Below are 27,764 nucleotides of genomic sequence, written 5' to 3'. Positions count from 1 at the left end.
TAATAATAATAATAATAATAATAATAATAATAATAATAGTTATAGTAATAATAATAATAGTAAAAGTGGAGAGTCAGTGTCCTGTACCTGTTTGGCTGATCGGCTCGGCCGAGTTGTTTTGTGAACTTTTATAGCCAAAGGAAGTGAAAAGTGGCTGATGGGATAGTGGCAGGAAATGACACGATTCTCCGTTCACCATGGCGACGGCGGGAGACACACACACACTCGCCGGCGCGATGGTGTGATACTGTTCAGTACAAATGACTAAACCAGCAAAAAAAATGATAATAATAATAATAATAATAATAATAATAAAATATGTATACAAATTAAGAAAATCAAAAATGCAAAAGAAAAAATAAACAAAAACACAATACAACCAAAATATCAGCAACACTGAACCCTTCTGCTCTGTGCAAAAATGTTTCATTATAATAAGAAATCTAATTTCATGTGAACGTTTCAATTAGCTAAAGCTGAGAGGAAAAACTATAAAAGTGTCCCTTTTCTTCTTCCCGGCTTAACAAACACACACACACACACACACACACCTGCTCTGCTCTGGAGTATATTATTCAAACCCTGGTTATGCTGGATGTGTGACACTATTAGCTAAGAGACCTTCTTCCATACATTTTCAGGGTTAACCCTCTGGTGCACCCACAGGAAAAGTAGAGAGACAGATACAAAGCAGGGACTGCTTCTCTGAATGAAGGAAGAAAACATTAACAGAATGCTGCCTTTGTGGTGCTTCGTAAAAGGTCATTTACCAAATTGTCATAACATCACTTCTCACCACGTGCCAAGCACAAGGAAAGCTTATAATAATCTACATTAACCTCACTCTTACACTTGCACATTTACCCGAATGATTATTAGTTCTGTTTTACTTCAAACGCCCATGCAACATTTTGGACTGAAACTGCACTACAGTAACAACAGCACGTCGCTTAACAAGCCGCGGTTAGCAACATTTTTATTTAGCGATATCGTTAATGATTACCTTCCTGATCACTGTTACAGATTTAACCTAGTTCTACATCTATATTTTAACTGATAGAACTAATTGAAAAGTAGAGACTGTTAAAATCATTCTTGTAAACAGGGAAGGAAACAGTTGTTGAGAAGACAACTACATGTTAATGATTTGAAATTTCATGCTGAGGGTATTTTCTGTGGGATTTGTAGAGACAAGTTGCAACTTCTGCCCTTCTATTCACACTACAGCAAGTGACAAAGTGACCGGAGAACAGATGCGAAGCTACAAGGCAGACAAAGCAAGTGATGGGGCTTTCTGAGTCTGAGAAAAGCCCCTGAAGGCTGATTAACAAATTTCCCGTCTGAAAATAATGCCCAGCGTCATGTTAACACTCCGATCTGAGGGGCAGTGTCTCGTTTGAAGACTCTTTTATGAAGCTGCGTCGATTTGCGCTGTGCGAGTGTAGCGTGTGCACCATGTGGGAAGCTTTAATTGCTGAAAGCAGAACCTCCTATCAGGCAGCGAAGAAGAGGAAGAAAAGAGGTAACAGGACAGCGGTAAGTGACGAAGATAATGATGAGTGAATTTATGATAACTAAAGACAAACAGATCTGGTGGTTCAAATTCATTTTCATTTCATCTTATTATTACTGGTAATAGTTAGCTAGTGTAAGTTTTTAATGTGGCTTGCTCCTGTGAATATATTTTACATTGGTTAATGCTTTAGTTAATACCGTACATTAGTTAACATACCTATTAACGATTGGTTAGCTTTACTAATCTACCTATGAAGCTAGGATGAAGCCTAGTATGTGAAGCTGTTATCTTTCCTCATAAGAGCTAAACGCAAAAAATGTGCACGCTCACAAACTCGTGAGCGACTTGTCACTTGCTAGTGTGAAGGTAGGGTTATCACTAAAACCACGTTTCCGCAACCACAACTCAAAACCGTACCCTTAAAGCTTAAATGAATTTCCACATCACTAGTTGCTGTACTACAAAGTCACCATCATCATATCATAGGAGGTGAAGGAGAAACAGCATTTGCTCTTTGCTAGGGATCACGTGCGCTCTGCTGTCTCTACTCCCATTGGGAGTCGCAACACATTTGCTAAAGTTCTACTTCTCTCGACTTTGTCACGTTGCTGGACACGCCCACATTTCTCTAGTCACCAACGATCTCCTGCTTTAAACCCTGAAATCTTCCTGCTCGTAAACCCTACTCCCACCCCTGAACCCTGTAACTCCCACCTCACTCTAACCTGTGTATAACTAATATATCTTACTGCAGTACTGCTATAGAATTTAAGCCTAAATACAGAACAGAAGGGTTAAAAACAGCAAAACCATAAAGAATAATTTTAAACTAGTCAATGTTTGTGAACCTTAGGACAGATTAAATAAGCACAACCACTACACATATAGTGCATCACATACACACATGGATGTGTAGATTTACTGGAAATGAGAATGCAAAATATTATTCATATAAGACAGTGATATATGTACAGACAGCTGTTATTGATGAAATATTGAAGAAGTAAATGTATATGAATTTGGTGATGGATTCTCAGACACAGGGCCGGTGCACACCATTCTGTCACACCAGAAAAAAAATGGACAGTGTGTACAGGGAAACCACGATGGCTGTAAAGTAGACATGGCCCTGTTTCGCTTCGTAAAAGCCGCTGGAGAAAATTCTCTCGGGTTCCCCTACATGGTTGCGCCGGCGCTGTTTAAACAATAAGTATTAACTGAGACAAATGTTATTACAAATTCTGTGTTAGTGTTTGATGGCAGATGAAATAAGCACGGCTTTTCGTGGTGCACACAGACCGTCAGATCCGGTGGTATGGCAGTGAAGCGTGAATCACACTGAACATGAAAAGAACAGATGACACACAGCTGAGACCGTAGAACTGTATGACACTATTACTGCAGATTTATTACATTAGAAACACAACTGCAATAAGAATCAGTCGAATCCAAACTAGAACCCACAACCTGTCTATGAAATCAGAACCACAATGAGACTATTCCAGATAAAACAACGGATCCAGAAACTAAAACCAGAACTAATACCAGGATACAAATTGGAACCGCAACCAAAATAGATTCCATATGTCAGTGCAATCCATACAGAACCAGAACTGAAAACAGAACTAGAGGGAATCAGAAGCCAAATAGAAACAATATAACTGGAATCAGAGCCAGAACCAGAATAAGAACTCAAACCAGCACACAAGAAAGTGATAACAGAGCCGGGTCAACAGACAGAATCAAAACTAAATACAGAAACAAAACACGAAATAAAAATAAGAAGAGAACAAGAACCAGAACTAATACAGGATCCAGAGCATGGACCAAAGCCAGAACCAAATCTAAAGCAAGAACCTGAATCACAGTAATAAAACAACCAAGAATCAGAACCTGAAGCCGAACCAAAAATGCTCTGGTGGTGACACAGATTCCTTGTAGGAAACGCAGTGAAAAGAGGTTGAACAGATTCCACAAGCAGCACATGAACAAAACACAAATAAATGAAACCGCTAAATTCTGTCTGGGATTCAAACAGCATGTTGTTGAAGAACAGCGGCTGCACAGTGAAATTTGCGACGCAGCACATCTGCTTACTGCAGGTTAACATCTGCTGCTGTTCGTCTGTGTTGGTTCTTCTGCTGTTTCTCTGTGTTTGTTCTTTGTCAGTTGTTCTTCTGTGTTTGTTGTTCCTCAGCTGTTCTTCTGCATTTGTTCATCTGTGTTTGTTCTTCTTCAGCTGTTCTTCTGTATGCCCTCTGCAGCTGTTCTGTGTTTGCAGTTAGCTTTCCCATGTCATTTTTATGTGTCTGTTACTCTATGGTTGTTCCTTTGCTGCAGTTCTTCAGCAACGGTTCAGTTCTTTTGCAGCTGTTTTTGTTTGTTGTGTGTTACAGACCTCATCTTACATGCTCTTATCTATTTACTGGCCACATTCGATGGGGCAAACAGCTTTAGACAACCAAACACAATGATGCATCTCCTCCTAGTGAGAAGATCACTGTTCATCTGCAGCTCTTCTTCTGTGACTGTTCATCTGCAGCTCTTCTTCTGTGATTGTTCACCTGCAGTTGTTCATCTTTGGGGACTTTTTCTGCAGCTGTTCTTTTGTGGCTGTTTATCTGCAGCTGTTCTCTTCTAGGGCACTTTTTTTCTGTAGCTGTTCTTTTGTGGCTGTTTATCTGCAGCTGTTCTCTTCTAGGGCACTTTTTTCTGTAGCTGTTCTTTTGTGGCTGTTTATCTGCAGCTGTTCTCTTCTAGGGCACTTTTTTCTGTAGCTGTTCTTTTGTGGCTGTTTATCTACAGCTGTTCTTCTTTGGCACTTTTTCTGTAGCTGTACTTCTGTGGCTCTTCATCTACAGCTGTTCTTCTGTGGCTGTTTATCTAAAGCTGTTGTTCTATGGCTTTTGATCTGCAGCTGTTCTTCTGGGGCTCTTCATCTGCAGCTGTTGCTTTGTGGCGGTTTATCTACAGCTATATTTCTGTGGCTGTTTAGCTGAACTCGTTCTTCTATGGCACTTTATCTGTAGCTGTTCTTCTATGGCACTTTATCTGCAGCTGTTCTTCTGTGGCTCTTCATCTGCAGCTGTTGCTTTGTGGCGGTTTATCTACAGCTGTTTTTCTGTGGCTGTTTACCTGCAGTTGTTCTTCTATGGCACTTTATCTGTAGCTGTTCTTCTGTGATTGTTCATCTGCAGTTGCTCATCTTTGGGGACTTTTTCTGCAGCTGTTCTTTTGTGGCAGTTTATCTGCAGCTGTTCATCAGTGGCACTTTTTCTGTAGCTGTTCTTCTGTGGCTCTTCATTTACAGCTGTTCTTTAGTGGCTGTTTATCTGCAGCTGTACCGTTCTGTGGCGCTTCATCTACAGCTGTACTTTTGTAGCGGTTTATCTACAGCTGTATTTCTGTGGCTGTTTATCTGCAGCTGTTCTTCTATGGCACTTTATCTGTAGCTGTTCTTCTGTGGCTTATCATCTACAGCTGTACTTTTGTGGTGGTTTATCTACAGCTGTATTTCTGTGGCTGTTTATCTGCAGCTGTTCTTCTATGGCACTTTATCTGTAGCTGTTCTTCTGTGGCGCTTCATCTACAGCTGTACTTTTGTGGTGGTTTATCTACAGCTGTATTTCTGTGGCTGTTTATCTGCAGCTGTTCTTCTGTGGCTCTTCATCTGCAGCTGTTTTTCTGTGGCTCTTCATCTTAATTTGTTCTGCACTTATGCTTCTGAGGTTGCACTTTTCTGGCTGATATTGTTCTTCTGTGGTTGTTTTGTTACCAGACCTCGTCTTACATAGCTTCCCTATTTTTATCCAAACCACTTATCTAACACCACTTTGTTTTGCCAAGCTCTCCTATCACTTTATTCACTCTTGAATATCTTACACTGTGCAAACAGCTTCAGTAAACGCACATGAGAGCATCAAGAGTTTAGAGATAAAACTACTGCTCAATAAGTCAAGTGTTGCAAACACTGACTTCAAAACTGAACTCCTGTGCTAAGAAATGATATTAATAATAGCAAGTTACACTCGATTTTCTAAGTGTATAAAATTAATATAAAGTGTTTCAAAGTACAGCAATAAAATATAATATAGCAATAAAAAAATAGTACTTATTTCTACAGGGTCATGGGCCGTGTGTAAAGATTGTGTGTGTGTGTGTGTGCATGTGTGTGTGTGTGTGTGTGTGTGTGCATGTGTGTGTGTGTGTGTGTGTGTGTGTGTGCATGTGTGTAGCACTGAGCAGATCTAAAAAATTCTCTTCGCTCTCCTACCTGTAGCACCCGGCCTCTTGCTAATCACCTCCACTATGCTAGAAGGGAAGTAGCCGACTCTGTCATTTCCTGTTCGGTTGTCATGGATGCATCCTTTCCACCGTCCATCAGAGTGCTGCTCCAACACCTGGAAGACAAAAGTTTTCAATAATTAATTTACCTCTAATTGTTTAACATACAGATGTTATTCAACCTGCTTTTCAAAGAAGACTTGAGTTACGTAAGAAGTTATAGTATAGGTTTGTTCTGAATGGAACAGTTCTTTCCAGTGTAAGATATGCATGTAAATATGATGATTATTGTTACAACAAATGACCTCTACACAGCAGGGGTGTGTTCAGGATTATTATGAATGAACACATCAGTAGCAGAGCAACAGCGCCCTCTGTAGACTGACCTTAAAAAGACTCTACACAAATACATTTAATCCAACTCAACCCTGTCTCACTGAAGAAAAAAACATGCAGTGTAACTGCATAGATAGATAGATAGATAGATAGATAGATAGACAGACAGACAGACAGACAGACAGACAGATAGATAGATAGATAGATAGATAGATAGATAGATAGATAGATAGATAGATAGATAGATAGACAGACAGACAGAGATAAATAGACAGATATAGAGACAGACAGACAGACAGACAGATAGATAGATAGATAGATAGATAGATAGATAGATAGATAGATAGATAGATAGATAGATAGATAGATAGATAGATAGACAGACAGACAGAGAGAAACAGACAGATATAGAGACAGACAGACAGACAGACAGACAGACAGACAGATAGATAGATAGATAGATAGATAGATAGATAGATAGACAGACAGACAGAGAAAAACAGACAGACAGACAGACAGACAGACAGACAGACAGACAGACAGACAGACAGATAGATAGATAGATAGATAGATAGATAGATAGATAGATAGATAGATAGATAGATAGATAGATAGATAGATAGATAGACAGACAGTAATCAGTCTTACCGTGATGACGTCTCCAGCTTTAATGTTGAGGCTCGTCAGGTCATAGTTGTTGCAGTAATCTTTAAGAGCCCTGACCTGCAGAGCCGCAGATGCATCTACACACACACACACACACACACACACACACACAAATACTTATAATCTGCCTCCTTGCGGTAAAGGGGGAAAAAAAGTGTTCCTTTCAACAGACTAAAACTGAGTCAAAACCATGAAAGTAGCTTAAAGCAAACAATATAACAATAATTTGAGTATTTTTCATTTTAATTACTTCTCACTACAAAATCCCTCCAGATTCTCTCGTTCTCTCAAGGTCAACACTCATTTCTGTTGATGTGTTCTCTACTCGCCCCCATGCATCTGTCCCTCATTGTCACCTCATATTTAGCTGCTTTCGTCATTTCAAATTTTAGCACTGTTTCAGATCCTTAACGCTCTCCTGGGTTCATGCTGAGTTTCCTGCTTGTACAAAATATCCTGACCAAAAAAGCAAAAAGAAAAGAAAACCAGTAAATATATGATTCTGTCATCTGTTCTTTTGTGTCATTTCTACCTTGGCCAATGTGTGCTCTGTCTATAAGCATTTACTTTCTCCTCTAAGTGTATTTTAGGGGAAAAAACGGATGATAGAGCAACCAGATGAAGTAATCGACCTCCTTTATGGTGATTACATCCATGACTGGGTCTGTAATAAGCTCAGTTCCACAAATGTCCAAAATAATCCACTTTAAACATTTGCTTACAGCAAATATTCTAATGTGGATGCTAAAAATAAAACCGTACACTGACTTTTGCTTTGAAAGACAGGGGAGTCCATTGATAATGGCTGCCAATAATTGCCACCTGTCTTTTCTATAAAAAAACAAAATGAGTGTAGATATGAGGAGAAAAAAGTCGGCAGGTCATATTCACGATCTACATTTCTTCAGTTTCAGCCGCAAGGTTCAAGATGTTTTGTGTTCCGAGTCTCTTTTCTGTTCACCATGTTTGCAGGAAGGGTAGTTTTTATGAAGATACAGTAGACTTCCTGCCCGCTCGAAGCAGTCTGGTTATTCTCCCTGACCTTTCTTATTAACGTCATCCTGTTTGTTGCAGTATTCAGTGTAAACTCTAGAGAATGTTTTCACATGATAATCCCAGGAGATTCTAAATTACTCAAAAAAATCTTTCATAACCATCTTAACCAAGGGTGCCAATACTTCTGTCGATGTGTTTTAGAAGCATATATCACATAACACTGGATGTGCCTTGGTCTTAAAGAGTGAATTCTTGAATTAAAAGGATTAGTAGAGGAAAAGGTTTTATGACTCGAGTACTTCATCCGTACCTCGCAGCATCTGTTTGATCTCTCGGCTAGCTTGAGTGGCGGTAAACTGGTAGACGATGTCCAGCGCTGTCTGGCTGTATGTGTTCCTCACCGTCGCATTAATGCCACTCTGCAACAGCAACAAAATAGATTAAAAACAAAAACAAGCAATACTAGCTAGTGCTAAGCTAGCTGTCTAACAATTAACTACGGAATAAATTGTCTAGGTAGCTATCTATTTAGGTTTAGGTACACCACAGCTCCACTGTAAAAACCACTACCTATAATTAATACCTTTAACTGTGGAAAGGTTTTGTCATCGCTGTAAAAGTAACAAAGGTCGCCAGCATTAGCCTGTCGCTAGGTTTTTTATCTGTGTCAGTCACTAGAGTAGCTAGCTAGTCAGTTGTCTTTGCAGTGCACTCAGCATGCTGTGGCGACACTCACATCCAGCAGGAGGCGCACCACGTCGGTCTTCCCACACAGAGCCGCTTCGTGTAGGGCCGTGCCCGCTTTAGTCTGCCTGTTAATGTCTATGCCAGCCTGGATCAATAACCTACAGTGAGAGAGAGAGAGAGAGTAAAAGAAAGAAAAAAGGAAGCTGATTACAATGCAATTTCCATGTGAGATCAATAAAGTACATATCAGTATGTCTGTCTGTCTCTGTCTGTCTGTCTGTCTGTCTGTCTGTCTCTGACCTAATGATGTCGATGTGTCCGTTTTTAGCGGCGAGGTGGAGTGGACTGGTGCCGTTCGGATCAGTCGAGTCTCCTGGTTTTGGCTCCAGAAGAGCGGCACACATATTACTGCTCAGTAGGAGTTGAACCACCTACACACACACACACACACACACAGAAAGAGAGTACTGTGTATATTGAGGCTCGACATGCAGCGATAAATCTAGACATTAAAAGCTTTAATGTAATTAACCAAATTTAAAAACAATTGATTTGACACATAGCTTAAGATGACGTCCATCATCCTGACACACTCTTTATTGCGAGTGTTATGTTAACATTAAGTCTATTGTTTTGTACGTTAACTGTAACTCACTCCAACTCGTCCAAATTCGCATGCCAGGTCCAGCGGCGTCTTTCCCGCGTTGTCCACTATGCACGGGTTTGACTGGTGCTGCAGCAACATTTCGGACTGGAAACAGATGAAAAAAAGTTGCTTACACACCATGGACACAAATAACACACACCGCACAAGCCGTCTTTCACTGCTTCACTGCATGGGCTTAGATGCTCACTGGTGGATGATTTAGTGCAGCTCTGACCTCTTTGTTTTTTTACTGCAGGAACTTGAATCCGATTCTTGGACTGCTCTTTACTGAACAGTGCTGGAGTTTTTGCCCATTTTCCTCCTGACAGAACTGAACTGGTGAAACTCAGACAGGTCTTTTTCAGTTTAGTCTATAATTTTTTTTTGTAGTATTCAGGTCGAGGCATTGTGATGGCCAACTCTAATACTTTAAACTAGTTTGTTACATGCTGAAGTGATCACGGTCCGAGTCGCAACTTTCCGCTCAGCGTCTTGAGGTTTTGCTTCAGTAATGGATTTTCTTCAGGATGAGAATATTCATGTGAATAAAATATATTTATATGAGATTGCACTGTTCTCTACAGTCTTTTTTTTTTAAATCCACTCTCACATCAACTCCACTATGAAAGGTACTGTCAAATATTACTACTCCTAATAACAAGAAGCCGGACATAAATACTTCCAACACAACAATTGCTTCAACTCTATAACTAAGTTATAACATAAACTAACAGTTATACATAATATGGTAATACAATTTGCAGAATCAACCTCTGTAATAAAACACACACACACACACATAAATATTGTGCAACACAGAAATGACAGCAGCAGCGTTTCCCTCAGTCAGTGAATGTAAGCATTTTTGTGCAGTTTGCAGTTGGAGATGATGAGATGATGAAGTGATCTGGTGCACCAAAACATGCATTTTTACAATATTGCATAAAACATGTTGACAATTTTTGTCAAGATTTAAGTTCCCCCAGCACAAAAAGAGTAGCAATATGTCTTAGAAATATGTATCTTATATAAACCGTGTCAGTTGTAACATAACTGTTTGAGGGTTTAGACTAATACAGAGTGCTTATATTTTATTATTATGAGGGGTTTTTTTTTGGTAATGGCTTTTACAGAGGGTGCAGATGGCATAGAGCAGATGACTTGCTGTTTGCAGAGCCCATGCCAGGATAAGTCATTGAAGAGGCTAATGTGTGTGTGTGTGTGTGTGTCTGTGAAAGAGAGAGAGAGATATGAATATTTGATAGTTTTGACATCGATAAATGTTGACTGTAGTAACACCTTCTTGCAGAAAACATCACCACATCAATGATGTTTTTCTAATATAAATATCAGCAAATGGGTTTATTATTAGTCTTAGATGACATGGATTGTTGAACATACAAGTCTGCGTGACACTTCACTGTATTAGTGTAGCACTTTTGGCATATTAGACAAAATATTTATTCCACAAATGATATAGACTCCAAATGCATGAGGCACACACATTTTTAACAGGCATATTTTTTAGAAAAGTCGTTTATTCAGAACACTGATCGATTGATGAAATAATGACTTGATCAGTCTTTGTCATTAGTCACTGATTGGCTGAACGACTTTAAGTAAATCAACAGATTCATTGATTTGCTGCCTGATGTCCTGCTGAGTGATTTACTGCTCAGTTCATTGACAACTGAATGTCCAGTGGATTGATGAATGAATGAATGAATGAATGAATGAATGAATGAATGAATTTGTTGATTTATTTCACTGTGGTGCAGCCTGTGTGATGGATAAATGATTCATAACCAACAATTAAGCATAACTGGCTTATCGGTTGGATGTTTGCTTGGTTGATTGGAGACTTACCACATCGTAATGTCCGTGCTGTGCAGCCAGATGAAGAGGAATCTGTCCCTCATCTGACTGTGCGTTAACCGAAGAGCCTGATTTTAATAACATCTTCATTGGCTCAGATTTCCCCTGCCATGCGGCGTAGTGTAGAGGACGCATGCCTGAAACACACACGAAGAAAGCACACACACAGAGAGCTGTAACACGTCTAAACTGTACTCCAAATCTCCAACAGGACTCCGTCATCCTTTCATAATACGAATCAAGTACATTTAATTGTGGTTGGTTGTGAAAAGAAACACAGTGTAGTAACAGAGTCAGTATCACGTCTGGATCCAGAAGAGACTTGAAGTGAAAACGAGGCATGGGACGAGCTCTGAGGCATAAAACAACCCATTATTGTAAGCTATCCTATTGTTTTTTTAAAGCCTTTAAGTGAAGAAGGCTTTATTTATCACATATATATTACAGCACAGTAAAATTCTTTTTTGAATCCCAGCTTTTTAGGAGGTTGAGGAGCACTGGGTCAGTTGTGATACACCACCCCAGGAGCACAGAGGGTTCAGGGCCTTGATCAAGGCCCAACAGTGGCAGGTTGCCAGTGCTGGGACTTGAACCCCAATTTTCCAACCAACAACCCATAGACTAAACCACTGCCTACTCCAAGAAGCCTGTCAGTCTGCAGGCTATAATGGCCTTGAAGTAAAAGAAAGAAAGAAAAACCATGATGCTACCATCGTCACAAATCTAGTTCTATTGCTCAATACATCATCAGCATCCAGCTCCCAACAATTACAGAAATCTACAATAAACACCTCCACTGGAGAGTGCAAAGCATCACCAAGGACATTCCTCATCTCAGTCATGAACTGTTCACCCTCCTCTGTTCAGAAAAGTGTTACAGGAGCCTGTGCTGTCACAACACCCGGCTTAGGACTCGCTTCCCTCCTACAGCTGTCACACTTCTGAGCTCTGAGCTAATGTGCTAACTCACCCACCTCCAAGACATTCCTCACACATCCGCATCCACACTTATAATGCACAGCATAATGTGCACAGCTTAACTGCTACAGATTTCCATAACACTGCACTTTATTTATTTTACCTTATTTAACGCACTCATTGTCTTTGTACTTGTCAGTGATGACTCCCGGTGCAATCAGAAAGAGAGACCGCTCATACCAGAGCAACCTGACAACAGGCAGGATGGCAATTCTCCCCAAACTGGTTACCTGCCAATTCCCATCCATCATCTCATCATCCAGCTCTCCCCAATCGTACGACACCTACAGACTGGGAAAGGGGAAGACGAGTACATGCTTCCTCTGAAACTTTGAAAGGCTTCCCTTCAAACTGCTGTTCATGCTGCATCACATGGCAGTGTAACGCCATCTACTGCACTCTTCTGCATACATGAGCCCACATTAAATAATGTTTCTGTGACTGACAGAGGAGAGAGAGAGAGAGAGAGAGAATGATTTTCCTGCCACTACCAATTTGCTCCCCTAGCCAGAGATGGATGGCTGTGTCGTTGTTGGGATTTAAACTCATGATCTCCGGACACTTATGTGGAAATGTTTCACTGTCACTGTGAACTAGCTTAGCCACTTAGCTGACCAGAGAATCTAACGAATATCACTTTCCTAAGGTAAAAGAAAAGTGACAGTTAAAGCAAAAGAGAAAAGAAAAACAATTAATATATAAGTAAAAATGGAAATAAAGTTTAACAAAATAATAATTTTTAATTTTTAAAAAATGTCTAAAATATACTGAATCAATTATTATTGTTGATCAAGATAATTTAGTTTCTTTTTTTTTCTTTTTGTATTTTTCTTTTTATTTATTTTATCATGATTTTCATTTATTGCTTTTTAGAACGCAATCAAATAAATAAATATACAAACTCTTTAAATAACATTTTAAACTCTATTAACTCCTGTTAACCTTTACAATTATAACCTAATTTATTATAAAATATTTTAAATATTTTAAAACAATTCAGATTTGTAATTGGAATTTACTGAATAAATGCATTATTTCATTTGCATTCTAATACTTTTGACCTTATTTATCATTTCAGTACAGTCCTCTACGCTCATGCAGCACTAATTAGCTTCATATTTTAATTTATTTTTTTTATTTTTTTGCTTCAGTAGCTGTTTGCTCCACACAACCTCAGCTAACCCAGTTCTCAATATAGCACCAACCTTTCTGGTCCCTGATGTCCACCATTGCCTGAGAGTCCAGCAGCAGAGAGATGAGCTCCAGGTTCCCGTTGAGGGCAGCATGGTGGAGCGCAGAGAATCTGCAACACACACACACACAAATATATTAAAGAAGATGAGATTACAACCGAACATGTGGAGTGCAGCGTTTATATGAGAGGTGTTTTTAAAGAGCTTTGATTTGTGCAATGGAAAGTGAGGATGAAAGGGAGAGAAAGAAGATGATTAAAAAAAGCAATTGGTACTGAAATCATCCTGGTAGAATAACACACACACACACACACACACACACTGACTATTAATTTCCTGGCTAAGGCTAGTTAAAAAAAAATCCATATGCAGGTCAATAAGGGTCAGCGAGGCTGTCAAACCATGTTAGCACAGATTAGCTAGTGTTTGAAAGGTAGTACACTATAGCTAGGACACAAAGTGTTCACACACAAACCTTATTGTGTCTGTATTGTGTGTACTGCATCTTAATTGTCTTTTAACACACACACACACACACACACACAGCCTCAATGCTGAATAGATAAGTGACCTAAGTGAGTGTAACCTAACAACTGCTGCAATAACACCTCAGATATTACACAGTAAATGCTACATATTAGCATAAGCACCTCAGATAGGACAGTGTTTATGCTACATATTAGCATAAGCACCGCAGATAGGACAGTGTTTATGCTACATATTAGCCTAAGCACCTCAGATAGTACACAGTAGATGCTACATATTAGCCTGAACACCTCGGATAGTAGTTAATGCTAAATATTAGCTTAAACACCTCAGTACACAGTAAATGCTACAAATTAGCCTGAACACCTTAGGACATAGTAAATGCTACATATTAGCCTGAACACAAGTTATGTAGGTTACACAGCTGATGGACATGCAACCGTTTAGCTGAGAGGCTTTAGCTAGTTACACATTAGATAAACAAATGTTTAAATTTATTTAATACACAATATCTAAGAAACTCTAATAGTGCATAAAACACCTCAGATAAACAGCTGGTACACATCAGGTAGTACAAATTAGCTGTTAAATATTAGCATGTGCACCCCAGGTAGCAGAAATTAGCTACTATTAGCTACAAAAAAGCTGGTACACAAGTTACCTAAGACCTTTTAGCCAAATGGCTTTAGCTATTTACACATTAGATAACGTTTTGTTACAATTTTACTCAAGAAGCATTTAGTTGCCACATGCTAAAGCATAGGTATAATCTAATTACACATTAGCACTGATCTGGCATAACATTATGACCAGTGAGAGGTGAAGTGAATAACACTGATGATCTCCTCATCATGGCACCTGTTAGTGGGTGGGATATATCAGGCAGCAAGTGAACATTTTGTCCTCAAAGTTGATGTGTTAGAAGCAGGAAAAATGGACAAGTGTAAGGATTTGAGCGAGTTTGACAAGGGCCAAATTGTGATGGCTAGATGACTGGATCAGAGCATCTCCAAAACTGCAGCTCCTGTGGGGTGTTCCCGGTCTGCAGTGGTCAGTATCTATCAAAAGTGGTCCAAGGAAGGAACAGTGGTGAACCGGTGACAGAGTCATGGGTCAAGGCCAAGGCTCACTGATGCACGTGGAGAGCGAAAGCTGGTCCGTGTGATCTGATCCAACACACGAGCTACTGTTGCTCAGATTGCTGAAGAAGTTAATGCTGGTTTTGATAGAAAGGTGTCAAATACACAGTGCATGATGGGTCAGCAAAAGGGGGATCAACAAAATATTAGGCAGGTGGTCATAATGTTATGCCTGATCAGTGTATAGCCCTATGCATAATATAAAATGTTTAGAAATGCACTGCAAGTGCATTGCTTACGCAGCTGAAACAACACACACACACACACACACAGTGGCGACTCACTGCTACTGCAAATCAATTCTTCATTTTCCAAGAAAAAAAGAGTTATACTCTGGAAAGAAGTGTCAATGTGAGTATTATTACTAATGATTATTTATACAGTGCTCTCTTGCATCTTGGGGGTTGTTTTGCTTAAACACAACAAATGAAGAGATCTGATTGGACAAGTTTCCCTGCTTCAGAATCGGTGTGTGGAATGTGCTGTAACCATAGAGACGGCCATGAGGGCTGAGGTGAGTACGAGAGAGTGAAGTGAGCACGCTCAGAGCAGAATACTAAACACACACACACACACAAGTGAGTCAGCCTTCTTGCTCTCGCTTGATCTCTTTCACTTTCTCTACCTGGTAAGGAACTCCCCTTTCCTTCTTCTCAGTAGTAAAAAGCACACAGCATGCAATTTTCAAGAGCTCAACAATGCCTGCTTTTATCCACAAATCCCAATATGTGTTAATACAAAACTAGAGGTGAAATATCCAATACACACACACACACACACGAAACCCTTAGGCTATAATGATCATCACCATTACCCTCATCAACACCATACTCGATCATGATCATGGCCATCAACACCTACACCTCCATCAGCCTCATCATTGTAGCCATCAGAATTACCACCACCTCCATCATCTTCATCATTATAACCGTCAGAATTACCACCACCTCCATCATCTTCATCATTATAACCGTCAGAATTACCACCACCTCCATCATCTTCATCATTATAACCGTCAGAATTACCACCACCTCCATCATCTTCATCATTATAACCGTCAGAATTACCACCACCTCCATCATCTTCATCATTATAACCGTCAGAATTACCACCACCTCCATCATCTTCATCATTATAACCGTCAGAATTACCACCACCTCCATCATCTTCATCATTATAACCGTCAGAATTACCACCACCTCCATCATCTTCATCATTATAACCGTCAGAATTACCACCACCTCCATCATCTTCATCATTACAACCATCAGAATTACCACCACCTCATTATATCCATCAGAATTACTACCACCTCCATCATCTTCATCATTACAACCATCAGAATTACCACCACCTCCATCATCTTCATCATTACCACCATCAGAATTACCACCACCTCATTATATCCATCAGAATTACTACCACCTCCATCATCTTCATCATTATAACCGTCAGAATTACCACCACCTCCATCATCTTCATCATTATAACCGTCAGAATTACCACCACCTCCATCATCTTCATCATTATAACCATCAGAATTACCACCACCTCCATCATCTTCATTATTATAACCATCAGAATTACCACCACCTCCATCATCTTCATCATTATAACCGTCAGAATTACCACCACCTCCATCATCTTCATCATTATAACCGTCAGAATTACCACCACCTCCATCATCTTCATCATTATAACCATCAGAATTACCACCACCTCCATCATCTTCATCATTATAACCGTCAGAATTACCACCACCTCCATCATCTTCATCATTATAACCGTCAGAATTACCACCACCTCCATCATCTTCATCATTATAACCGTCAGAATTACCACCACCTCCATCATCTTCATCATTATAACCGTCAGAATTACCACCACCTCCATCATCTTCATCATTATAACCATCAGAATTACCACCACCTCCATCATCTTCATTATTATATCCATCAGAATTACCACCACCTCATTATATCCATCAGAATTACTACCACCTCCATCATCTTCATCATTATAAATATCACAATTACCACCATATCCATCATCTTCATCATTATAAATATCACAATTACCACCATATCCATCATCTTCATCATTAGAACCATCATATAAACATAAGAATTACCACCACCTCATTATAACCATCAGAATTACCACCACCTCCATCATCTTCATCACTATAACCATCACAATTACCACCCTTTCATCAGCCTCACCATTACAAAACCATCACAATTAGAATTACAATCATCATCATCTTCATCAACAACATCATCATTATCATCATCACACTCATCACCATAATCACCATTAGAATTCTGACCACTGCTACCATCATCATCATAATACCATCAACACTAAAATTATCACAACCACCACTACTAATTCAAATTTTATTTGTCACATACATATACATACACAGTACGACATGCAGTGAAATGTTTTTTCACGACTGTCCGGCATGTAAACATTTATAAAAAGTATGTGAGAAAGAGATCCATAAAAAATAAAGATAAAAATAAAACTAGAGTATCTTAAAAGTATAAAAATAGAAAATAAAAAATAAAGTAAAATAAAATATAATATAGATAAATAAAAATGAAATAAAAATATGAAAATATAGGTGTAAATAAAAATATAATATAAATAAAAAATAAAAATATGAAAATAGGTGTCCTCCTCCTCATCATCAGAATTCTCATTATAATATCGTCATTAAAATTTTAACCTATTCGACTATCATAACAATTATCATAATACCACCACTGCCATTAGAATGACCATCATAATCATAATACCACCATTATCACCAGTAGAGCTCTGACCACCACGACCAACACCACCATCATCATCATCCTTGCCATCATCCCTACTGGAATTACCAACACTACCATCATCATAATGGTTATTCCAATACCACCAATGCCATTATCATAAGCATAATAGCACCATTATCACCATTAGAACTTTGACCACCAGCACCACTGCTAACACCACAATCATCATCATCATCACCATCATCATCATCATCATCATCCATACCATCATCACCATTGGAAGTACCACCATCACCACCACCATCATCACCACGACTACCATCATACACCATAAACATAATACAATTATATTTATAATCATCATCATTATCAGCAGCAGCAGTAGTAGCATAATCACTATTATCATAATGACCGCCAGCATCTTCCTCACATCCTCACAACCATCATCTCCTTCATTACATCATCTCCATGATCATCATCAACATCAGCCTATTTCATTCATTTGCAATCGATTGGACAAAACTGGACTCATCATTAAAAACTTCAGTGTGTTTGTGTCTGGTGTTGAAGCTCTCCTACTCTGAGTGAACACAAGTTACTACACAGTCGGCTTGTATGTTTTACAGAGCAGGAATGAATTAGAAGAGAACTAGCAATGCAATAAATCAAGATATTACATAGAAAATTGAAAAAGACAGCACACTAACAAAATGGCAATTAAAAAAATATTGCTTTTCAAAAAGAGATCATTTAAAAGGGAACAAGAGATAAAATCAAACCGGTGGTGAAAATGAGAAAATATCGCCTATTTATTGGAGTTAGAGTCTTAAATCTTTCTGATTCTACATCCCAAAGTGATATGTGATAAGGCCGCTTAGCACCAGAATCCTGCAAGGAGAGAACAGGTGTCTCCTCTGAGCAAATGTTAATAATTCATGAACATGTTCCCAGATTGTTCTCATCTGTCTGGGGAGCGTTAATTATGCAGAATCATAGCTCACCCTGTCGGCAAGGACTTACAATGAAATAGTGCTAAAACGCTGAGATATAGAGACAGCTTCATCTCTTAATGTCCCAGCAATAGCTTTAAATAAACATCCGTTTATCATGACGGATGTGCTACGATCATCTAAATCAGTCATGTCCGATCATTAATCAGCTTTATTACCTTACTCACTGGGCCTAGTGACCCGGCCTACACGCTTTTTAATAAGCCATGTAGATACGTATAAAACAGGTCATGACAGTTAATGTCGCATCTGCCCCATGTTTCATTTGGAAGGAGGATGCCTAAGTAGACAACAATTGTCTTGCATATTAAAAAGACTAGTTCTAGAAGAAGGCAATTTGTTTTAAATCTGTGACTAAGGAATACAAGTGATCCATTGCTACATTCATCTAGCTACGATGTCAATATGAAATATGCTAGCTAGCATTAGGACACCCCTCCAAATCATTGAATTCAGGTGTTGTTTTTCAGGGCTTGGGCTCGGCCTCTTAGCTCCAGTGAAAGGAATTCTTAATGCTTCAGCATACCAAGACATTTTGGACAATTTCATGCTCCCAACTTTGTGGGATGACCCCTTCCTGTTCCAACATGACTGCACAAAGCAAGGTCCATAAAGGCATGGATGAGCGAGTTTGGTGTGGAGGAACTTGACTGGCCTACACAGAGTCCTGACCTCAAACTGATAGAACACCTTTGGGATGAATTAATGTAGAACATTGAGTTACAACATGCTTTAAAAGGTTACCTCAATATTTACACAAGAAACTTTTCATATTCAGGCAGTTTAAATTTATTTATTTTTTGGTGCCTCACTGAGATTATAATAATTGCCAGTGTGTTACCAATGTATGCTTCTGGGGTTGCCAGATTTTTCTTGAATAGAACCATTAGAAACAGATTTTTTTTGTCTTTAAAAACAAACATTTAAATCCCTGATAGAAAACGCAGACTTTACCTGCATGCCAAATGTAATACAGTATAATACAAAAGCAAGAAACTATTTAAAAATGAAAACAAGACAAATATGATCAAGACAAAGTCAAAATCTAGTAGAATTCTTATTCTACAAGGTTCTTAACATCACTCCTCCCTTATTCTGGTTACATATATATTTCCTGATGTTGATGACATATGTTATCCAGATGTTTCTGCTGTCCTTGCCGGGGGAAATATAACACCAGTCATACATTCTTGAGCGGAAAAAAAAAAAAAAAGTCTGGACACCTGACCATCACACCCATATGTGCCTGTTGAACATAGCATTCCCCGTTGCTTTTATAATAAGCTTCACTCTTCTGAGAAGACTTCCACTAGATGTTGGAGCATGGCTGTGGAGGCTTGTGTTTATTCAGCTACAAGAGCATTGAGTGAGATCAGGCACTGATGTTGGTTGAGGAGGTCTGGGGTGCAGTTGATATTCCAGTTCATCCCAGATGTGTTCAGTGGGGTTGAGTCAGAGTCAGGGATCTGTGCAGGACTCTTGAGATCCACTCCAACCTTGTCTTCAGGGAGTTTGCTTTGTGCACAGGGGAACTGCCATGCTGGAATAGTGTTTGAGCATTGAACTGTAATGTTACAGCATATATACGCATCCTTCTAAATTTTTGGCTATAGTTTAAGGAAAAATCCATGGGACATATATGGCCGGGATGGTCTGTTGTCCATATGCTGTTACTGTAGCTGTGATCTTGTCACTCAGAATCAGGTCCAGCACTGAAATAATGCTGGATGATAGTGTTATTAATTACAAACACCACATCTCTCATTACATTCCAGACCTCTGACTGTCATGCTGCTGAGCAGTTAGGAATTTCATCGTGCGTGTTTTATTATCTACGTGTTCTACTTGACAGAGACAAATTATACTCCATAAAAAAAAGAAATAACAGAATTGCTGACTGCAGCATTGATGAAAAGTCATAATTAAAAGTCAAAGAAATCGTTACTGTATTTGCACTCAGTGGAAGTGGTGATAAATCTACAGCCACACCAAAGCCTTTTTCAGCCAAAAATGACAGTTCACACAATTTACTTCGTACCACAAACACCGTGAATCAGCCAGTGGTTGTTGTTTTAAACAGTCTATGTTCTTCAGTTATCCATACCAACTGAAAAGAAGGCATCTCTGAGGTAAAAACTGTCAAAATGGCGGCTATTTTGAAGCTGAATCACTTCCTTATGCAGCACTGTACTTTGCTTTCGCTCTACCTATAATCACTCTACCTATAATAAAAAAATGATTTGATTTACAACGTTGTATTTATGAGCCAAATTAAAAGAGGCAGTTTCCTTGTTAGCGGTTAGCTAACGCTTATTGAAGTTAGCTTAAGCTAGCTGTTTCCTAACTCAAACTTCCTTACATGTTTCGATTTTTTTCTTTCGTAATTGTAGTTGTGCTACAAAATGATGAATTAAGTAATGGCCAAAAATAAATGCTGTATATCCTGTAGTTTTTGTGCTGCAGAAAAACCAGGATACGGTGTGTAAATGTTTCTGTGGAGACTTTACCGTTGCTGTTTGTTGTGTGTGCTGACCATTAGTGTGAACTTACTGCTCAGGTACTGGCTAGTCAGTGTATAGTGAAGGTAGTGTAAGATGTAGTGCACTGTAAACAATTCGAAACCAAACCACCTCATGTACAGTCACAGTGTTCGAATCCGTCTGAGGTGTCAGCATGAACAGGGGTTTTATCACAGATCACCAGGGTTTTATTGTTCCTGCTTCTCAAAGGCCAAAGAAAGAGACTTTGATCTGTGGGGCTCTAATCACCACAAGGCTGGTGTGTGTGTGTGTGTGCGTGTGTGTGTGTAGTCTGTAAATAGAAACAATTTTTGTCGTTTTGGCCCATGCTCTAACACTACAGAGAATACGATGGGAAAACAGGGAGAAAGAGAGGCCTTGAATTGCATTTTACTGCATTCCCCCGAATGAAGAAAACATAATGGAATTAACAAAAGGACAGAGAGAGGGGGAGAAGATGAATAAAGAGGAGAGGAGAGGGAGAGGAAGTGAGGCTCAGACATAGAAGCCTTTGTCCCTCATTAATGCCACTTTCTGATCCACGTCCTTCCTGAATGTCTGAATGACATCATAACCTTGAGTCAACTTTATTTAGCACACAGCCTCATGAATATTTAATCAGCTGGGCGGGCCTTTATCGGTTAGTGTAACCAGCCTCTTGTCGGTTGGAAACTTAACTAGCTTTTTCAATTATTCTGAATCACATCAATGCGCTGTATTAATAATTCATTCACAATCACTTATTTTGGGAAAAAAAAAACTTAGATGGTTAACGTAGATAGATAGTGTGTAGTTAAGGTATGTGGAGTTTGTGTAGCTCTTTTAATAACAGCAGAAACAACATGACTATGAACGCTGTCAAGTCCTGAGCTGTGTGAAGCAAGAACATCTGCAATGCCACAGTGATACACCAATTAGTGTAAAAATATAAACTAACCTCCAGTTCAGGTGTGTACAGTGGGCTCACTTTTAACTTTGACTCAGCAGTGGAACAAGCAAAACAGACAATCCCAAACATACACTCAGCTCAATGTGAGATATGGACTCAAACCAGCTTCATAGTACACTTAAGTACTTTTGAAGATGATTCCTTTTTTGTCACATGTACATTACAGAGCTACATTCCAGCCCTTGATAGGAAGCTGGGTTCATCATACAACATACAACACCCCTGGAGCAGAGAGGATTAAGAGCCTTGCTTAAAGGCCCAACAGTGGCAGCTTGGCAGTGCTGGGGCCTGAGCTCCTAATCAGTAACCTAGGACCTTAACTGTTGAGTCGCCACTGCCTCACTGCCTCTCATAAACAGAGTAAAGTCAGTTTGACTAATCCCACTCATACCCTCTAATGCTGGAGTTCCCCAACCACTAGGCCACAGACCGGTACCGGGCCATGGACCATTTGGTACCGGGCCGCAAAGAAATAATAAACTTATAATTTTATTTACATAACTTAAAATTATATGTATTTTATTAAAAGAAATTGCCACTTCCGTCTGCACCTCACCCCCGCATGTGAAGAAGCCACGGGTTTTTCCAGACATCGGTAATGCCGAGTTCACACTGCACGATTTTAACCCTGTTTTTCACTCGCCAAGTAGTTTTGCGAGATCGCTGACAAATGCCTGAAATCAGAGGCAAATCGGAGCTCGTGCACGCGAGTGACAATCACGCAGTGTGAATTACCATCTGAGAGAATCGCAGAAGAGTCGCCGATGCCCGTGAAATATTTGGCATGCTTAATATCTGGACCTGTCACCCACTCAAAATCCTGCAGTGTGAAAGGAGTTCTGACTGAAAAATACCTCAGCGATGACCTACAGCCAATGAGAGAGAGAGATACAGGGCAGCGGCCAGTTTGGGGAGGAGTTATAGACCACAATATCAGCAAGCATGGCTTCAATTGGAGCAGAATATAATAGTTTAATAGAGTTTATAGTTTTTTATCAGGAAAAAATGTATTAAATATAGTTATATCAGAATAAATAAGCTTTACAATTACATTAAACAAATAAAGCAGAAATATTTGCTTGACCAGCAGGCAGCATATTGCAAAATTATTCATTTGGTCAATTCTACAGAATGCGCTATCCTTGTTCCACACACTGACCATTTGGCTCGCAAACTTTTTGCAGGGTCCCTTTTCCAGGAGAGAACTCACGTGTGATCTTGTGTTATTTCCTTATTATTTCTCGCGTACGTTTGGTTGTGAAACACAGTCTGCGGACCAGACAGAGTTGTCGGCGTTTCTTCCTATTGTGAAGTTGTGCAGCGTGAAAGCTCCTGTCGCCGATCCATCGTGCAGTGTGAACACAGCAGCAACTGAATGCTCCCCAAGATGGTAGTGTAGTGTGAAAACAACTGTGATCCGACCACTCTGAAAATCGTGCAGTGTGAACTCGGCATAAATCTAGCTAAAATGAGCTCCCTCTATGACCCAGGCTTAACTACTTTAATAATAATTTATTAGAGTCATGTTACAGAGGTGACATTCAGGGCCATGTTTCTGAAAAACATTGGAGCACAATGATTATTATTAAATAATAATAATAATCATTCTCTCTCTCTCTCTCTCTCTCTCTCTCTCTCATATAAAAGGATATTTTACTATACAATGCTTATGGGAATTGGGAATCAGGTCCTTTCAAGTACACAGCAAGAGCAACTCCATTTCCATCAGCATTCTTTATATTGATCATCACAGAAATGCTAAATGGGAGGCCTCAGGTGCCACTGGAACTCACTAAAATTTTATTAGCCACTACAGACTCCTCTGGAATGAATCTGGCAGTGAAAATCCTATTAGCCTGTCAGTAATAGTACTGACGCAACGCTTCCACTTGTGCATTTTGTTGCTGTCGCTAGTGTGCGTTTATGCGACAGGTTATATAGTGTTGCTTGTCACAAAGTCTTTCCCTTTGTAAATCAGAGAGATAAACATAAAATGGCTATCACGCTCATATGCATGAGGATGGACTTCGCTATATCGATCCAGCACAGTGCTCCTTGATAAACAGGAAGTGGCAGTGCAAACTTGCAAGTGTATATATGGTGTAGGCTGACACACTTCAGGAAAAACTTTTTTTCATAATCAGACCTGAAGTTTTAAACCAAAGCCAGAAATCAGGCAGTAGGCCAGTGAAGGCCTTTAGGTTGCAGAAGGTTTAGAAGGTTGAAGGTTCAAGCCCCAGCATGGTCAAGCTGCCACTGTTGGGTCCTTGAGCAAGGTCCTTAACCTTTTATCTTAGCTGACCCTGTTCTCTGACCTCAGCGAAGAATTGAATTTCACTGTGCTGTAATATACACCGATCAGGCATAACATTATAAGCACATAGAAGTGAATAAGACTGATGATCTCCTCATCATGGCACCTGTTAGTGGGTGGGATATATTAGAGGCAGCAAGTGAACATTTTCAAAGTTGATGTGTGAGAAGCAGGAAAAATGGGCAAGCGTAAGGATTTGAGCGAGTTTGACGAAGGGCCAAATTGTGATGGCTAGACGACTGGATCAGAGCATCTCCAAAACTGCAGCTCTTGTGGGGTGTTCCCGGTCTGCAGTGGTCAGTATCTATCAAAAGTGGTCCAAGGAAGGAACAGTGGTGAACCGGCGACAGGGTCATGGGCAGCAAAAGCTCGTTGATGCATGTGGGGGAGCGAAGGCTGGAACGTGTGATCCGATCCAACAGACGAGCTACTGTTGCTCAAACTGCTAAAGAAATTAATGCTGGTTCTGATAGAAAGGTGTCAGAATACACAGTACATGATGGGTCAGGGCTGTTTTGACACCAAAAGGGGAACCAACACAATATGAGGCAGGTGGTCATAATGTTATGCCTGGTCAGTGTATATGTGACATCTTTAAGTGTCCACTTTTTTCTTTACAAAACAGATTTGTAGACAAACTTGATTACTTAAGAATTAGTTGCTCTAAGTTGAGTCCAGATGCCAGAAAGGCTTCACCTCATGCAAACAGAAATAATTATTCAGCATAATTCAAAATAATGAGTAGTCAGCTTCCAAGTGGTGTATTGAAACTTAAAAGCTTGAATCACATCACTAGGTACATTTACATGTAACCGACTAATCAGTTAGTAACAGGATTGATGGCTCCACTGGATTGAAAATCCTTCATGTAAGCACCTCAATCTATCCAACTGAGCTCAATGACATTTCGATTGGATTAAAATGGATGGTGTGGCTCTGAAATAATCCAGTAAATAGAAAATAAATGAGCAATGTAAACGCTTGAATCTGCCGGTTTTAGAAATCAGATTCAAGAATACCTTGCGCAAATGCCATATTTTAGTATTCATCGATTGTTGAATTCTGATGAATTCTGTGCCATTCTCGGGCCTCCCTCTGAAATTGGTGAAAAATGAAGAGACGACAGATTGGGGGCTTTAGACAGAAAGGTTACAGACAATCAGATAGAACGCTGCAAAAGTAGAGCGCAGAAACAGAAGAAACAGAAGGAGAGAGAGAGAGAGAGAGAGAGATGCTTCTCAGACATCAATAAATCAACACACACACACACACACACACTAACAAGCCCCGAAATATTTGGCAGCCTCACACAAACCCTCAGTGATGTTTACAAAACAGCCTCTCAGATCCCTAAAAGGCCTTACGTGTCACACACTTACCCATCTGTGTCCTGGAAGTTCACGTTCACCTTTTTGGCAGAACCCAGCAACTCTGGTGAAAAAAAAGAGAGAGGAAAGTGATCAGACATCATCAGAAACTGTAACACTCCCACCTTTAATCTGGCAGCACTGGATCTTGAAGCAGCCAGAGATGTTCAGACATTCAGATATAGGAATGCTTTAAATCTATAAAAATAAATACATCTTCTTCATGGTTCTACGTGATGTTCAGGGTGTTCATTGTTCTGCTGCATGACTTTGCTGAGTATTTTTGTTCTGTGGTACTTCACCCTGGCTTTGATCCCGCTCTGGTTTCTGGTTCTCTGTGTTTCAGATTATATCCGTTACTGTGACCTCGGTGTGTTTCCTTTTTCTGATTCTGAATTACATTTGTCAGCCTGCCTTGTAAAATAAAACACCTTTAACTGCACCGGCATCTGCATCTTCCACTCCCATTCTGTGATAGTAAGCTGATAATCTAGATATAATAACGTGCATGAATACAAGAGCATTTTGTATTGTCAGAACTCTTAAACGTTCGGCAGTACGTGAGCAGTGTGGAGTATTCTGCACACGAAACACTGAAGCCAAAGACAGGAAGGAACAGGATGAAGTGCCTCCCTGTCCCTCAGGACTAAAAACACACAGTCACCAGAGTAGAACAGAAGGCCGCCTATCTGCTCCTCGCAGCGAGAGGATGTGCGAGAGGAAACACCGCTGGCCTCTATTGTCACTAGGGTTAGAACAAGCTAATCATTTTCATGATATAATAATAAATACTAAAACCAATGAATATCACAGTGTTTGCTTTGTCTCATGTTTTGTCACAGTGTTTGTGAATTCTCAAGTCTGATTGGTCAGGAGGTGTCAAATTCTTTACGGTTTCTATAGTAACCGCTTTTTCACAGGGACTTGTTCGGGCGATTGTTAATGAATAAGAAAAAGGTTTGTTATTTTTAACATATAGGCAAATAAACTGATCTGGTAAAGGTTTATGGAAGGAGTCTCCAGTGTTAGTGCTTAACAAAGAGTTTTATTATTGTTCTTTTACACTGATCAGGCATAACATTATGAACACCTCCCTTTTGCTGCTAAAACAGCCCTGACCTGTCCTGCGCTGTGTATTCTGACACCTTTCTATCAGAACCAGCATTAACTTCCTCAGCAATTTGAACAACAGTAGCTGGTCTGTTGGATCGGATCACACGGACCAGCCTTCATTCCCCACATGCCTCAACAAGCCTTGGCCTCCCATGACCTTGTCACCGGTTCATCACTGTTCCTTCCTTGGACCACTTTTGATCTATGCTTGCCGATTTTTCCTGCTTCTAACACATCAACTTTGAGGACAAAATGTTCACTTGCTGCCTAATATATCCCACCCACTAACAGGTGCCATGATGAGGAGATCATCAGTGTTATTCACTTCACCTGTCAATGGTCATAATGTTATGGCTGATCGGTGTATATTTGTTTATAGCTGCAATAAAACAAATGTAAACATGAAATGTTTTGCAGATGTTAAATGCAACTTTAACTTGATTAAAAAAAAATATGGTGTTAGTCTCTAATTTAGAGGTAATGGCTTAGAGGTTAGCCCTTTTGCCTCGCACCTTCAGGGATGAGGGTTTGATTCATAGCTTGCATGGTCTCCTTGTGCTTCAGGGGTTTCCTTGAAGTACTCTGGTTTCTTCCCCAAGTCCCACGACATGTGTTGTAGACTGATTGGAATCTCTAAACTGTCTGAATTGTGTGTGTGTGTGTGTGTGTGACCTGTAATGAGTTGGCATCCCTGCCTTGCGCACAGACTTCCCTGAGACAGGCTCCAGGCCCCCTGCGTAGGATAAGCGCTACAGAATGTTCTCTAATTAACTGAAAAATATTCTAACATATCATGCAGGAGGAGCTCAGCTTCACGTCGGGCCACAGCATGTATTTCCCTTACAAAAGTTTGAATGGTAACAAATAAACTTCCTGAACCTCCTTGATGGCTGATTGACAGCTCTCT

The 27,764-nt window shown here is 39.7% G+C and overlaps 1 protein-coding gene across 7 annotated transcripts in view; it reads right to left on the bottom strand.

The window, feature by feature from the left end:
* The window catches only part of caskin1 (CASK interacting protein 1), a 117,655-nt gene that overhangs the window by 18,248 nt on the left and 71,643 nt on the right, over positions 1-27,764 (bottom strand). For 5 of the 7 annotated variants that reach the window (XM_058411757.1, XM_058411785.1, XM_058411767.1 and 2 more), the window contains exons 2-11: positions 25,757-25,808; positions 13,190-13,287; positions 10,998-11,143; positions 9,141-9,236; positions 8,786-8,916; positions 8,535-8,643; positions 8,109-8,217; positions 6,785-6,879; positions 5,790-5,916; positions 88-264 (exon numbers count right to left, since the gene is read on the bottom strand). In XM_058411757.1, the coding sequence (XP_058267740.1) occupies positions 88-264; positions 5,790-5,916; positions 6,785-6,879; positions 8,109-8,217; positions 8,535-8,643; positions 8,786-8,916; positions 9,141-9,236; positions 10,998-11,143; positions 13,190-13,287; positions 25,757-25,808 (1,140 nt within the window). The remainder of the gene's footprint in view (positions 1-87; positions 265-5,789; positions 5,917-6,784; positions 6,880-8,108; positions 8,218-8,534; positions 8,644-8,785; positions 8,917-9,140; positions 9,237-10,997; positions 11,144-13,189; positions 13,288-25,756; positions 25,809-27,764) is intronic. The other 2 variants (XM_058411805.1, XM_058411813.1) reach the window with 1 other exon arrangement.

The sequence above is a fragment of the Hemibagrus wyckioides genome, linkage group LG02, assembly GCF_019097595.1.
Source record: "Hemibagrus wyckioides isolate EC202008001 linkage group LG02, SWU_Hwy_1.0, whole genome shotgun sequence".
NCBI lineage: Eukaryota > Metazoa > Chordata > Actinopteri > Siluriformes > Bagridae > Hemibagrus > Hemibagrus wyckioides.
The sequence above is the reverse complement of the archived record's forward strand: the minus strand, read 5'-3'. Positions and strand labels throughout refer to the sequence as shown.